Genomic DNA, 13,311 nt, shown 5'->3' with positions numbered 1-13,311 from the left:
AGAAGCTTTTCCAGCCCTACCTGGAAATGCCAGGGATTGAACCTGGGACTTCTTTGGCATGAGCTCTACCGCTGAGTCAGCAAGACGTTGGCCATCCTTGCATTTTTGATAGCAAAACCAGCCATGGGGAAAGGGTTAAGCACCTCCTTCCCCAGCACCACCTCTGCAATCAAATTTGCACCCCTCACACCCACCATTCACTTTTTTAAAAGTCAGGAAATCAAGCACAGATCTGCCCACATCCATAATATTTCTTCTTTGGTTGTGGGTCCCAGGGATGGAGGAAATACTCAGCCTTCCAAATCCCAATCAGTCCTGCTCTCAGATCAGCACTCAGCAGACACAGGTAGGATAACACACAGCTTCCTTAAATTATTACGAACACCATATGGAAATATACAATTCTGGTAGCACAGCAAAAGCAGCTTATGAAGAGTTCTGCATGCGCCAACAAATGCACAGAGAGATGAAACAAAACCAGAGTCACACCCAGTGGGACTGAAGCATACCAGGCCAGTATTGGGGGGTTGGGTGGGGAACCATTACAGGTCCCTTAAGATACATTCAATATACCACAGTCTCATGAATAGCTTCAGCCTTAACTACCAGTATCATTTGTGGGTTGGTGTGTAAGGATGTTTGTGATTACTTAGATCATTTCAATTAGAGGTCTTGGTGAGGCTTATTGGCTGTGCTTTTCGGAAAAGAAGTCTGGGATTAAAAAATAATATATTAAAACATCCCATGGGGGTGCACATAGTCCTTAAGGGATGAAAGAACCTCCCCCCAAATGGAGACTTTGAAAAGACAAAGGGAGGGGGTGGAGCAGAACTTCTTCCTCCCGTTACTTTGGGAGGCTCTCTGTGGCAAAGTTTTGAGATCCTCTGCTGTAAAGCAATCCTGAGACCCATGAATAATGGAGAGGGAACTGCAAACCAGCCAGATAAGGTAGCTGGACAGCTCTCTCTCTTTTCATCTGGCTGTCTGTCTTATGGTTCACCTGACTGAAGGAACAGCAGGTAATTTTGTATCCCCTGAGCCTTCTGAAGCTACAGGTGGTACTCTGAGAAAAGCAGTGTAAGGTTTTCCCACTGCCCAAGTCTACCTCTGTGCTATGGCCAAGGTAGCATTTCATGATGTGTCCCCATCTGACCTACATTCAAACGGATCCTTACTTTCATTGGCCAGGGGTGATACAGGAGACTCACTGGACGATTTAATCTAGGCAGAGGGAACCTCTTCTTAAAAAAAATATGGAGAAGAAGGAAGAACTCTGCTCGAGCCAATGAATAAGTAAATACAAAGTCAAAGGAAAGAGGCAACGACAGATGTGAAAGGAAATGGTATTTTGATGAAACAGGTAGAAGACAGAAGGAGTAAAGTTAAAGGAAGAAAAAGTTAAAGAAACTATTGACTAATGGGATTGTTGATCAAAGGAGGAAAGGAAATCCACAGCACTGTTGAAGGAGGCACACATACGAGGAAGTTAGAGGCAACTAACAACATTCCAGAAGCAGAAGGAAAGGGAAGTATCTAAAGGGACAGCATCAAGTAGAGAAGTGTCAGGTGTAACGTCCAAAGAATCTAGGAGAAACATTGTTGTGGAAGGACAAATAATGACATGAAAAAGAACAGGAGAGTAGATGAAAAATAGAGGGAGAGGATGAGTAGGTCATCCGAGGAGGAAGAAGATGATGAGGAGGAGGTGGAGGAAGATGAGAAGGATGAGGAGGAAATCTACGAAAAGAAGAGGAAATTGAGGAAGATGGATTCGTCAGATGATGACGATGATGACAGCAGCGAGGAGAGGAAGAAGAAGAAGAAAAAGAAGAAGAAGAAAAAGAAGAAAGAGTGGAGCGACAGTGATGATGACGATGATGATGACGACTATGGCCGAAAGAAGAAGAAGAAAAAGAAAAAAGGTAAAAAGTCCAAGAGCAAAGACAAGAAGAAAAAGAAAAAGAATGAGGAGAATTTTGCAGAGATGTATGAACAGGAACTTCGGGATTATCACTCCGAATCTTCCCATGAAACTGAAGATGAGTACAACAAGAAAAAAGGTGAGTGTGGGGGGTTTAGTAAGATGTTCCTGTGAGCTAATGCACAAAGGTTTGATTTTATTTATATGGCAGAACCAGTGTGGTAGAGTGGACAGAGTGTGAGATGGGGAGACCTCCATTCACATCCCTACTCATTCATGAAGCTAACTGGGTGGCTTTAGGTCAGTCCCTGTCTCTGAGCCTGATCTACCTCACAGGGTGGTTGTGAGGAAAGAATGGAGCATGGGCTGTATTAGATATTGGACCATGTATGCTGCCTTGAGTTCCTTGGAGGAAAGGTGGGATAAAGAATTAAGGCTGCAGTCCTATACACACTTACCTGACAGAAAGTCCCATTGAACCTAATAGGAAGGCTGTCCTAGCAAATCCAACATTGCTTTAGCCAGGAATTGTCTTGCAGATGAGCAAACAAATTGTGGCTTGTTTTCCCTATTTCTGGTTTGTTTCACTCCCGCACATTTTGCCAGCCTTCGGCAGAGTTTCATTTTTAGTCTGCTCTTGTTGGATGCCTCTGTTTCAGGGCAGACAGCAGTGCAAACAATATTGTATTTTATTTTATATTTTATATTTAATTTTATACCACCCAATAGCCAGTGCTCTCTGGGTGGTTCACAAAAATTACAAAACATAATATAAAACTTTAACATACAATTTTTTTTTAAAAAAAGGTTTAAACAGCTAAAAACAGTTACAAAAATTGTTACAAACAAGCCAGTGGTAAGCCATGATTCTGGGTTCAGATGTCATGACAAGCCATGGTTTAAACAAGGAAGACTTCGTAAACCAACGACAAACCGTGGCTTCTATTTGTGATTTGTAGCTGGTTAACAAACCATGGCTTATTTGCGGGGATGGGTTTGGACACAATGGGAATCTAGGCTTCAACATACCACACCATGGTTCGGTGTTATGTGCAAACCAGGCTAGTTTAACACAATTGATCTGTTGTTTATTCACTCAGTCGCTTCCGACTCTTCGTGACTTCATGGACCAGCCCACACCAGAGCTTCCTGTTGGCCGTTGCCACCCCCAGCTCCCCCAAGGTCAAGCCCGTCACCTCCAGAATATCATCCATTCATCTTGCCCTTGGTCAGCCCCTCTTCCTTTTGCCTTCCACTTTCCCTAGCATCAGCATCTTCTCCAGGGTATCCTGTCTTCTCATTATGTGGCCAAAGTACTTCAGTTTTGCCTTTTGATCAATTGATCTACTACTTTATAAACAAGATGAGCCTCACCAGCACATGAAATAGCAGACTGTGCATTAAATGGTTTGTTTGTTTGCAGGGAAGGGTTTGGAGGAGACACAATGACAAGCCAGATTTCAACAAACCACACCATGGCATAGTGTTATGTATGGAACAGGCCTTTGTCTATTAATTTTCTTACACAGCCCCACACCTTCAAAGACATAATGATCAGAACAGATCGCTTGTTAGATCCATTTAGGTGACCTACTTTCCTGTGGATCCCTTTGGATAGTAGTCTGAAAACATTACACTCTGGCTGCAGTCCTATATCCACTTACCTGGGAGTAAGTTCCATTGAACACAGTGGAACATGAATAGGTTTGTGCTGATTATTGGATAAATTTGTCTTTCAATTCAACCAAAAATGTGTTTCTTGGTTCTGTCCTTGTGGCATCCTTACCTGTCTGGGAAGCATGCATTTCAGTAATTTTTTTTTGAGTGTGTATGTGTGTCCTCTTGGTGGGTTGGATGTCATGGCTTCATGTCTTCTATTCTTGTCTACTTAAAAATGGAAAAAAACTCTAGGAGCTGGAAGAATCCATCCTGCTTGTAGGGTGCAAGTCTGTTCAAACCTGGCAGTGCTGTCAAGAAACATCTAGCAGATGATCTCTTGCACATGCAGTTTTTGGGTCTCTAAATATTCTGGCAACTTACAGCACAATCCTATGCATATCTACTCAGAAGTAAGTCCCTTTGGGTTCAATGTGACTTACTCCTAGGTAAGCAAGTATAGGATTGCAGCCTTAAAGTGTCCAGAGATGCCCAGTGAGTAGGTTCTGCTCCTTTGTGGGCACATCACAGATGATGAATACTTGTAAAGTGATATGTATTTAAGCACAGGCTGCATTTAATAAAGAGAGGCGCAAAGAAGAACACTTTACAAATCAATTCACACATTGTCTTTCAGTCCTATTGGGGTAGATCTAAAAAGGCAAGTGTGACTTTATCACCTCACTCTCTTTCGAAATGTTTGCATCTGAAATTTTTGCATCTCTTACTTTATACCGAGCAGATCAGTAGATCACCGGGGATAAGATTCCTGAACATGCGCTATGCACTCTCTAAAAATAACTTATGCGTGGCAGTTGAAAAGACTGATATGGACAAGGCAATCTTCATATGATGACTCAGAAACAGCGTTTGACTTTGCAGAGGCTGGCTGACTGAGCATAAAGAATCCAGAGAATGGCTGACTCTCTGTGCCTCCTGCAGGCTACACTGTTCAGCTCTGTGAATTTCAGATACAATATCTGAAAGGAGGCAGAGGGAACGCTGGCACATTGTGCTAAGGCTAAATGGCATGCAGAGCATAACCAGGGTTGCTAGCCATTCATAATTTCCCCCCATGGATTTGTTACTATTTCAGGAGCCTTGTTCAAAATAGGTAGAAAACTTACTACTTGGGCTGGGCTGGAACATGGGGAGAGCAATCCCATGGCCCCTAAACAGTGCTCTGACCTTGGACCCAGGAGTCCGAGCTCTCCTCCCCCTCACAGCTGGCACAGAGAGAACTGCACTGGCTGCCTATCCAAGGCTGCAAAAGCAACCTTGGAAAGGAGAGAAGGGGGCGAGGCGGGGGCTGGGCGGGGCTGGGCTGGGGAAGCGGGGATGCAAGGTATCCCCAGCCCTCCCCAGCCTCCTTCCCTCCCACTCCACAGAGCCCTAGCTAGATGGGCAAAAACATCCACCCAGCAAAAATGCAGAGCGGGAGAAGGTTGGAGGCCAAATTTGGAGGCCAACAGGCAAATGGATAGGATTGCGCCCTTAATTGATTATTCAGTTAGATCCGGAGTGGGGAACCTCTTTCAGCCTGAGACACATATTCAGTTTTGGAAAAGCTCTTGGGGGGGCACATTCCAATGGTGGGTGGGGTTGAATGCAAAATGGGTGGAGCCAAACGTAACTGGGGTGGAGCCAAAAATACACACACACACACACACACACACATATTTTTGCTTAAAGCTCTTACAGCCAGTAACTAAGCCTTAGGAGACATATATGAACCTTTTAGAACTGGGAAAAAACTGCAGAAAAGCTGGGAAACCACAAAATGATGGGCTATTTTTATCAGCTTAATTGCCATGCTGGGAATGATATTCAAGAGGGATTGCAGCTGGGGAAAGAAGGGTTAACTCTGCCCTCCACACGTGCTGCAACACCCCTTCCAAATCTCTCCCTGCATGGCAATTTAAAAATCTGCATACAATTTGCATATGTTGATTTATATTTATATATGCAAATGTAGAAATAATTCTTCTTTCTGTGCCATATCCTCATTGGATATTGGCGATCACTCTTGTCCACATAAACTTATTTACTCCTGTTTGAAATAAAGTAGATGCCAGTCCTGTCCACTGTCTCAAATTCCGCAACCAATTAGTAGAAATAATTACTAGCATGTATTTAAATTTCACAGGAGACATAGCTAGGCAATCAGTTTCTCATCCAAATAATTTCAAATAAACTAAGTTCTTAGGAAAAATAACCCAGCCACATTTTTTATATTACTTTGGGATGATCCAGGGCAGGGTGCAAATTAATTGAAGAACTTACTTCATTTGAAATTACTTGGATGAGAAATTAATGCTAGTAATTATTTCTACATTCGCATATACAGATAGAAATCAACGTATGCAAATTTTATTCAGAGTTCAGTCCTATGGGCCTGGTCCCCAAATCTTTTAAGTGCCTAGCAACACCCCTGGTTCTCAGTCAAAGAAGGAGTCCAAATCTTTCTCTTTTTATGTTTACAGCAGTCAGACATGTTGAGGTTGAAAAGAACTTTCAGATGGAAGCTGCATTTACTCAAAAACAAGTCTTATTTTTAACTCTGATGTTGGGATCCACTTTGACCGGCAATTCTGGACTGCCCCTGACAGCCAGGTCTGCTTCTTCCTTCTTTTTCATGACCTTCCTGTGCTTTGTCCCCACAGTCTATGAAGTGGTGACCGTGACAGGAGATGTCCGAGGAGCCGGGACCGACGCCAATGTTTTCGTTACTCTCTTTGGCGAATTCGGCATTACACCAAAGTCCCATCTGACCAGCAAGTGAGTACAATTCTACAAGCTCTGTGGCATGCTGTCATAAGCTGTTACGAGTCTTCTGGTTGCCAAGTATGTTAGTTCACTGATGAACAGAGCACATTTGATCTAAATGCATGCAAAGCCTGTGAGAAAAATAGAGTTGCACCTGCATGGATAACCTGAGCATGCACAAGCACATAGACATATTAATCCTCTTGCTATCACCCTGCTTTGCAATGCCAGTTCTGATGCCATTAAGCCCCCTTTCAGCCTCTATCCAAACAAAGGCATCAAACCTCACCTGATGAAGCGCCTCTCCCAGCATGAACGCAGCCATACACTACACTCATCATCTAAGGCCCCCCTCCAGATGCCTCCAGCAGACAGAATCCAGAAAGCGAAGGGCTTGGCAAAGTTTACCGAGTCATAAACAGATAGCTGTTTTAGTGAGATGCAAAGTTGTCTTTCATTCTGAGTTCCGCTCCTTATTTGCTGAACTACCTGCTCTAGAAGCCTCCTCCAAGGGAGGCTCGGAAGGCAGCAACAAGGGAGGGCCTTCTCGGTGGTGGCCTCCCAATTGTGGAATGATCTCCCCCAACAAGGCCCATATGGTGCCAACATTGTTATCCTTTTCGGCACAAGGTTAAGATCTTCCTCTTTGCTCAGGCATTTGGCAGCAGGTTTAATCAGGTCCTGGATTTTTCTTATTGTTGATAGTTTAAAATTGTTTTTGATATATGTGTGTCTGTCTGAGTGCTGTCTGCTTATATGTTTTTATGTAAATGGTTTTATAAGGTATTTTTAAGGTTTTAATCTTTGTAAACCTCCAAGAGAGCTTCAGTTATTGCATGGTATAGAAATGTAATAAATGAAATGAAATGACACATAGCCCAGCAATTTCTTTGGCAATTTCTCACACAAAGTGCACTGTTGTTAACTGAACCACTCTAAAGTGCTTTAAAGCTCAGTGTGTGGTTATTTGCTTAACAGTCTGTAGTTGGGGCTTCTTCCCTATATCATTAAGATCTCAGGGTGGCATACAGATAAAATAAATTTAAACTGTATAAAACAATAAACAATTTAAACAGCTAAAAGCATATTAAACCATTAAACAAGCTAATACCAATTAAACATCTAAAAAAAATAAAACAGTTAAAACAGTGTGCAACTTTAGGGAATGCATTTGGCCCTCAAAGCCTTTGATAAAAAGCCATGTTTTAACTTGGCGCTGAAATGAAACCAATGTCTGCGCCAACTGGGCCTCCAAGGGGAGGGCATTCTGCAACCGGGGTGCCACAGCAGAGAAGGCCCTCTCCCACCTCCCACCATAGGGTATGTCTCACACTGGTGGGATGCAGAGGAAGGCCCCTCCAACAGATCTCAGTCCTCGGCAGGCATATATAGGGACATAACTTACATGGTTACATAACTCTGCTTTGGGGGATGTTATGCTTATGGGAAAGGGAGTGGAATAAAAACAGATGTGCAAAGAGACAAGGTTTTTTGCTTTGTTTTTAAATGTACAAACCTCATTGGATACTGACAGATGAGCTGTGTGAATGATTTGATAACTTCTTTGACATGCCCCAAAAGGAGAGAAACATCTCAGGATGCAAAGATTTTATTTATGGAAAGCCCAATGCGTTTCGGCCTCTTATTAATTTTTAAGGCCCTCTTTAAGGGGCTGTAATAGAAATAGAAGACAACACAAATATATATATATATATATACACACACACACACACACACACACACTGATCATTGCAGCAAGGCCTGTGCATACAGTTAAGCATAAAGCACATACAAATCAATACACACTGCAAAGGTGTGTGCATGCATACTGACTTACGAAAATGTCTGCAGAGATTCTCATAACAAAAAATCTCCCATTGTAATTCACTGGCGACTTGGAAAGAGTGTATACAAGGCTGTACTATATATTCTTACTAAAAGAGAAGTTTTTTTAGAGAGGTTTTTTTTCTAAAAGATTCTTGCAGGTGTTTCCGAGGTTGAAGAAATTGGCTCAAGGTCTCCCATGAGTGCTGGGCTTTCACAATATTTGCATCCTGAGACGTTTCTGTTTCTCTTCCTTTTGGGTCTACTTTGGATGCTTACCAGCCTTTGCACACACCCTTTGCCATGCCACCAGTCTGAATAAAGATGCACTCCATCTGCAAAAGGTCATGTTTAGAGGGCCACATGCTAATCATACGTTGGTTGGGGTAGCTGAACCCCTATGGTTCTGAATCAGAATCTGTTCCTTTCTTTGCTGGTGTGTACCTGGAAAAGTAAATTACACAAAGCGGGTTCTTAATGGTAAAATAGTCTTAACAAAGAACAATGCCGTATGTGTCTACTCAGAAGAAAGTCATATAGCAGGGGTGCAGAACCTCAAGCTCGGGGACCAAATCCAGCCCTCCTGGGGTCCCAATCCAGGCTACTGGGATTCTCCAGATTGCCATGCCCCCTTCCCCTAGCAGTGCCTTTCCCTTCGACTAGGGGAGGCTGGTGGCTCCAATGTCAGTGGGGTAGCGAATCAGCTCCGGGGTTCAGTCAGAACTTTAAAGGAGCTCTCCAAGGTGCTTCACACCTTGGAGAGCTCCTTTAGAGTTTTGACTGGTTCTGAGTGAAACCTGGAGCGGATTTATTGCCCCACTGACATCACAGCCACCAGCCATTTGGTGTTTTCTCGGCTTTTGTGCAGTTTTTCCGCATTCTAAAAGGTTTAAATGCCTCTCCTAAAACTCATTTACTGGCAACAAGAGCTTTAAGGTACAATATGCTGGTATGTTTTGTATTTCTGGCCGGCCCATTTTGCCTTAAAAACCCCCACCCCACTATTGGAACGCAGCCCCAGAGAGCTTCCGAAATGGAATTCAGCCCCAGGCTGAACAAGATTCAACACCCCTGCCCTATTGAGTTCAACGGGGCTTACTCCCAGGTAAGTGGGTATAGGATTGCAGCCTAAGACTCCCTTAGCCGTAGAGTTGCACTCTTTGCTGTGCCTCCTTGTTTTCCTTTGGGTGCAAATATGTCTCTGGAAATGCTAATTTCATGCTATAACCCCGCATTTTCTCCGTTTCTACAGCTCTGACAAGAGGTACCTGCAGCTATTTTAAATGTTGCCCTCAAAAGAGCTTCTTTTCTCACTGAAGCAACTCAAACACGAAACTCGTGTAAAGCCAAATAATATGGGAATGGTAAAGGAAATACATGAAATTTCAGACCTGTTTGCCATATTTGAGACAATAAATGTGGATTCGGCAGAGATTGTTGAGGAAGGCTCAAAAACATTCATTGCCCCAAGTAATATATTTGGGGTGTGCTGCAGGAGAAGGGAGAGTCTGAACTATTTACCAGAAGTAGCAATCCCTAGTTTAAGCTGCAGTCCAAGCCTAATCCTTGCCAGGGAGTCAGCCCCATTGAATTTAATGGGACTTGCTTCCAAGTAGACAAGTAAGGGAATGCGCTGTTAAAAGTCATGTATTGCTGAGGTTGTCCAACCTTGAAGTCATATGTATTTTCCTATTCTGAGGAAAGAGCGCAGGAAAGGAAACATAGTTTACTTCTTGTGAATGAGACTGGAAAAATCCTTTTACAGCATATCAGGAGCTCCTAGCTGTTCTTATGTAGGAGACATGGCCAACGTATGGTTCCAGGGGACCACTGGGAAAACTGAATAGCATCAGTGGTATATAAGGGGCGAAGATGGAGTGTGGTTATTGTCTAAAACAGCCTCCCCCAACCTGGTTCCCTCCAGATGCTTTGGACTTCAACTCCCATCACCCCTGACCATTGGTCATGCTGGCTGGGGTTGATTTGAGTTGTAGTCCAAAACATCTGGAAGGCACTAGCTAGAGGAAGGCTGCTATAAAAACTATGTGTTCCAGAACCCATGCAATTCTTTCTCGGGTGCGCGCATATCTGAGACCATATCACTGGCTCCTTATACACATGGAGGCCGATTGACCTGAGCTGACAACATCGCCCTAGCTGTCCTGTGGCATAACGAACACTTGCAAAGCCTGATCCTATCCATGTGCTGCACAGCATTAAATGCAAAGACTGTGATGTGCGTGCGCGCCTCTGCTTGCTGTAAGCCAGGCATGTTGGACCTCTGTCAGCCCAAGGGCCAAATTCAGTTTAAGAGAAGCTCCTGAGAGCCACGTTCCAGCAGTGGGTGGGGCCAAATGCAAAACAGGATGGGGCCAAAGGCAAAAGGGGCAGTGCCAAAATACAAAAGAATACCAGCAGAGTTTAGCTTAAAGCTCTCACTGCTAGTAAATAAGGAAGTCGTAAATTCTGGAATGGGAGGAAAATGCACAAAAGCCGGGAAACTATAAATGACCAGTGGTTGGGGGAGAGTGGGTGTGGCCCGGGGAAGGGGCGTGGCCAGCTGGGGAACCTCAGGGGGCCAGATTGGGACCCGAGGCAGGGTGGACGTGGACCCCGAACCTGAGGTTCTGCATCCTTCCTTTAAACTTTACAGCACCTTTGGGGGGGGGGGCTGGGCTAATCCAGATTGGGTCACAGCATGGAGGGAGCTGGGATTGACCCTTCCCCCCTGTGCCACTTTACTGGTGAAAGTCCCTTCCCCCTGGGCTGTTATTTGCCCCATAGGAAAAACACATATGCACATGGGAAGCCCATAAGCCGGTAGCCCTTCCCACATCTTGTGGCAGAGAATGCCTTCAGTTAATGATGCATCTTGTGAAGAAGGATTTCCTATTGTCCTTCCGAAATCTCCTGACAATCAGAGCCATATGGGATAGCTCTGTATCCCTGCAATTCTATACCCCTGCTTTCAACTTTGCTGGAAACTTTGCTCGTCTTTTGAAATGTCTCGCCTGCTGACTTAAACCTGAAACAGCCCACACCCCTTCCCCACTAATAGCACAAAAATATCTTGCAATTATTTCCAAATGGGCCCCTTCCATTTATGTTATTTTCTTTCTTTGCTTCCTGATTCCTCTTTTCCTGCTCACAGTCTCCTAAGCATCAGTCAGTCTGAAAAACGTATCAGGCTAAGCCAGGAAAAAATGATTCCCACCTGTTAGCTCCTGCTGGTGTCTGACTGTAATAACTGATTGATCGATCTCCCGCGGAAATGCCATAAGCTGTAGGGGTTGCGAGAACACGACTGCTTCCCAATTGGTCATGCTGTTCACAGAATATGGCAAAAGGATGGAATCCCATGCATCTCCCCGCAAGCTGTATTCAGAGTCTTCACGGATGAAAAGCCTTGCAAAATGCATGACATTTTATATCCCTGTTGTGCGCTGCGTGGAAGATAAGATAAAATACCTTGCATTTCCTCAAAGGCTAGTGCCTTTGTGATCACCACCACGTGGCTTTCTGTTTCTTTTCCTTTCCGGGTCGCATGTCCATTGAACCACCACACTTTGGTTAATGCACCTAAGCAGATGGTCACAACAAGGCATGCTGAAGTCTCCTGGATCACCCATGTCTTGGGAGGGGATATGCTTTTCATGTAAATAAACATGATTTTTGCATGGCCACGTGTCATGAGAAACATCTGTTCTTGAGGTTCCCAGAGTCGATTCAACTTTATGCTTATTTTGTATTTGTAGGATTATTATCTTATCTGATATTAACTGTACTATATTATGACTACTGCACTTCTATTTCAGGAGCAGCTCTGCTTTTGAAAGGAGTAAAACGGATGTCTTTCGAGTGCGAACCAACAACGTTGGAACCATAAGGAAGATAAGGTATTGGAATGAAATTATTGCTTACCCTATAGCAATATGGCAGGTTAGAATATCCCCAGCTGGCTTTAATATAAAGGACGCACCGCGCTGATAAACTGTATAGACCTTAGAGTACATCTGGGCAGGTCCTCTTCATTTAGAGGGATTTAAAGGGGGATTTGGAAAATTCATGGTCTGCCGTTGACTGTTAGCAATGATAGTTACATCAGTGTTTGAATTACAGGGGACCCCACTGCGTCCCCAACATTTTGTGATTGCTGTATTGTGATTGCTACTGTTTTAGAAGGCTGGGGGGGGGGGTGTCAGTCATGATTCCAGCCCCCACCTGCAGTGGCAGCTGGAGGCCACTGTGGTTGGGGGGCAGAGGGCAGAGCCAAAGGGTCGCAAGAGGCAGAGCCAAGGGGTTGTGGAAGGATTCTCCACCCACTTCCAGGCTGAGATGTGATTTAGTATTAAATTATTTCAGACAGATTTTAAATGGTGCCCTCTCACTCCCAGGTAGAGATGCAATATAATATTGAATTTACTGGGTGCCTCTGCTGCTTAAATAAAACGATAGGCCAGGGGGAGAGAGAGAGGGGGAGGGAGAGAGAGAGAGAGAAAGAGAGAGAGAGAGAGAGACTTTTCCTCTTGGGTCCGTTCAGTCTGCTGCTGCTGCTGCCTCCTTCCCCTTGGATGAGAGAGGAGATACCACAACATGGCACCTTGATGGGAGGAGGGGGAAACTGAGCTGCAGTGCCACCATGCGCCCTTGCCAGCGCCCTTCCAACCCATCCCTTTGGGAAGGAGCTGGGCTGGATCCAGTTGGCTGCCTGGCCCAGAAAGGCTGTGCCTTTGCAGCTTTTTAAAAATAATCTGCAGTTTCAGGGGAGCGAGCCCTGCCGGAAGAGAAGCCTTTTTTTCTTTTACTGAGTGTATGCACGGGGGGCGGGGGGGCGGGCTGGACTCAGTGACCTTGTAGGCCCCTTCCAACCCCACTATTCTATGATTCTATGCGCGGTCAGCACACCGACACTGAGGCTGCCAGATCGGCTGGGACTCACAAAGGTTTTATTTTTAAAAAAGATTTGGGGGCGGGTAGGATGAGTGGGGCGGGGAACACCCAGCCCTCTGATTCACACCAGCCCTGGTTATGTGCCTGGCTGAGGAGAGCAGTCTGGTCTCCAGCTCTGCATTGCTTTGTTTTCTCAAGTGGTCCAATCCAGATCCATTCAAGTGAGGACCTCAGGCAAGATCTCTCTTCAGCTA

The 13,311-nt window shown here is 44.6% G+C and overlaps 1 protein-coding gene across 1 annotated transcript in view; it reads left to right on the top strand.

Annotated features, from left to right (window-relative positions):
- The first annotated feature begins 1,663 nt into the window (after window positions 1-1,663).
- LOXHD1 (lipoxygenase homology PLAT domains 1) overlaps window positions 1,664-13,311 on the top strand; it is a 260,472-nt gene continuing 248,824 nt past the window's right edge. The window contains exons 1-4 of the mRNA XM_084829637.1: window positions 1,664-1,773; window positions 1,864-2,060; window positions 6,241-6,355; window positions 11,983-12,063. Coding sequence (XP_084685763.1) covers window positions 1,664-1,773; window positions 1,864-2,060; window positions 6,241-6,355; window positions 11,983-12,063 — 503 coding nt within the window. The remainder of the gene's footprint in view (window positions 1,774-1,863; window positions 2,061-6,240; window positions 6,356-11,982; window positions 12,064-13,311) is intronic.

Source organism: Heloderma suspectum, chromosome 2 (assembly GCF_057233095.1).
Source record: "Heloderma suspectum isolate Gila_16-S chromosome 2, 16-S_ref, whole genome shotgun sequence".
In the NCBI taxonomy this organism is placed as follows: Eukaryota; Metazoa; Chordata; class Lepidosauria; order Squamata; family Helodermatidae; genus Heloderma; species Heloderma suspectum.
This window is presented reverse-complemented; position numbering and strand designations above follow the sequence as displayed.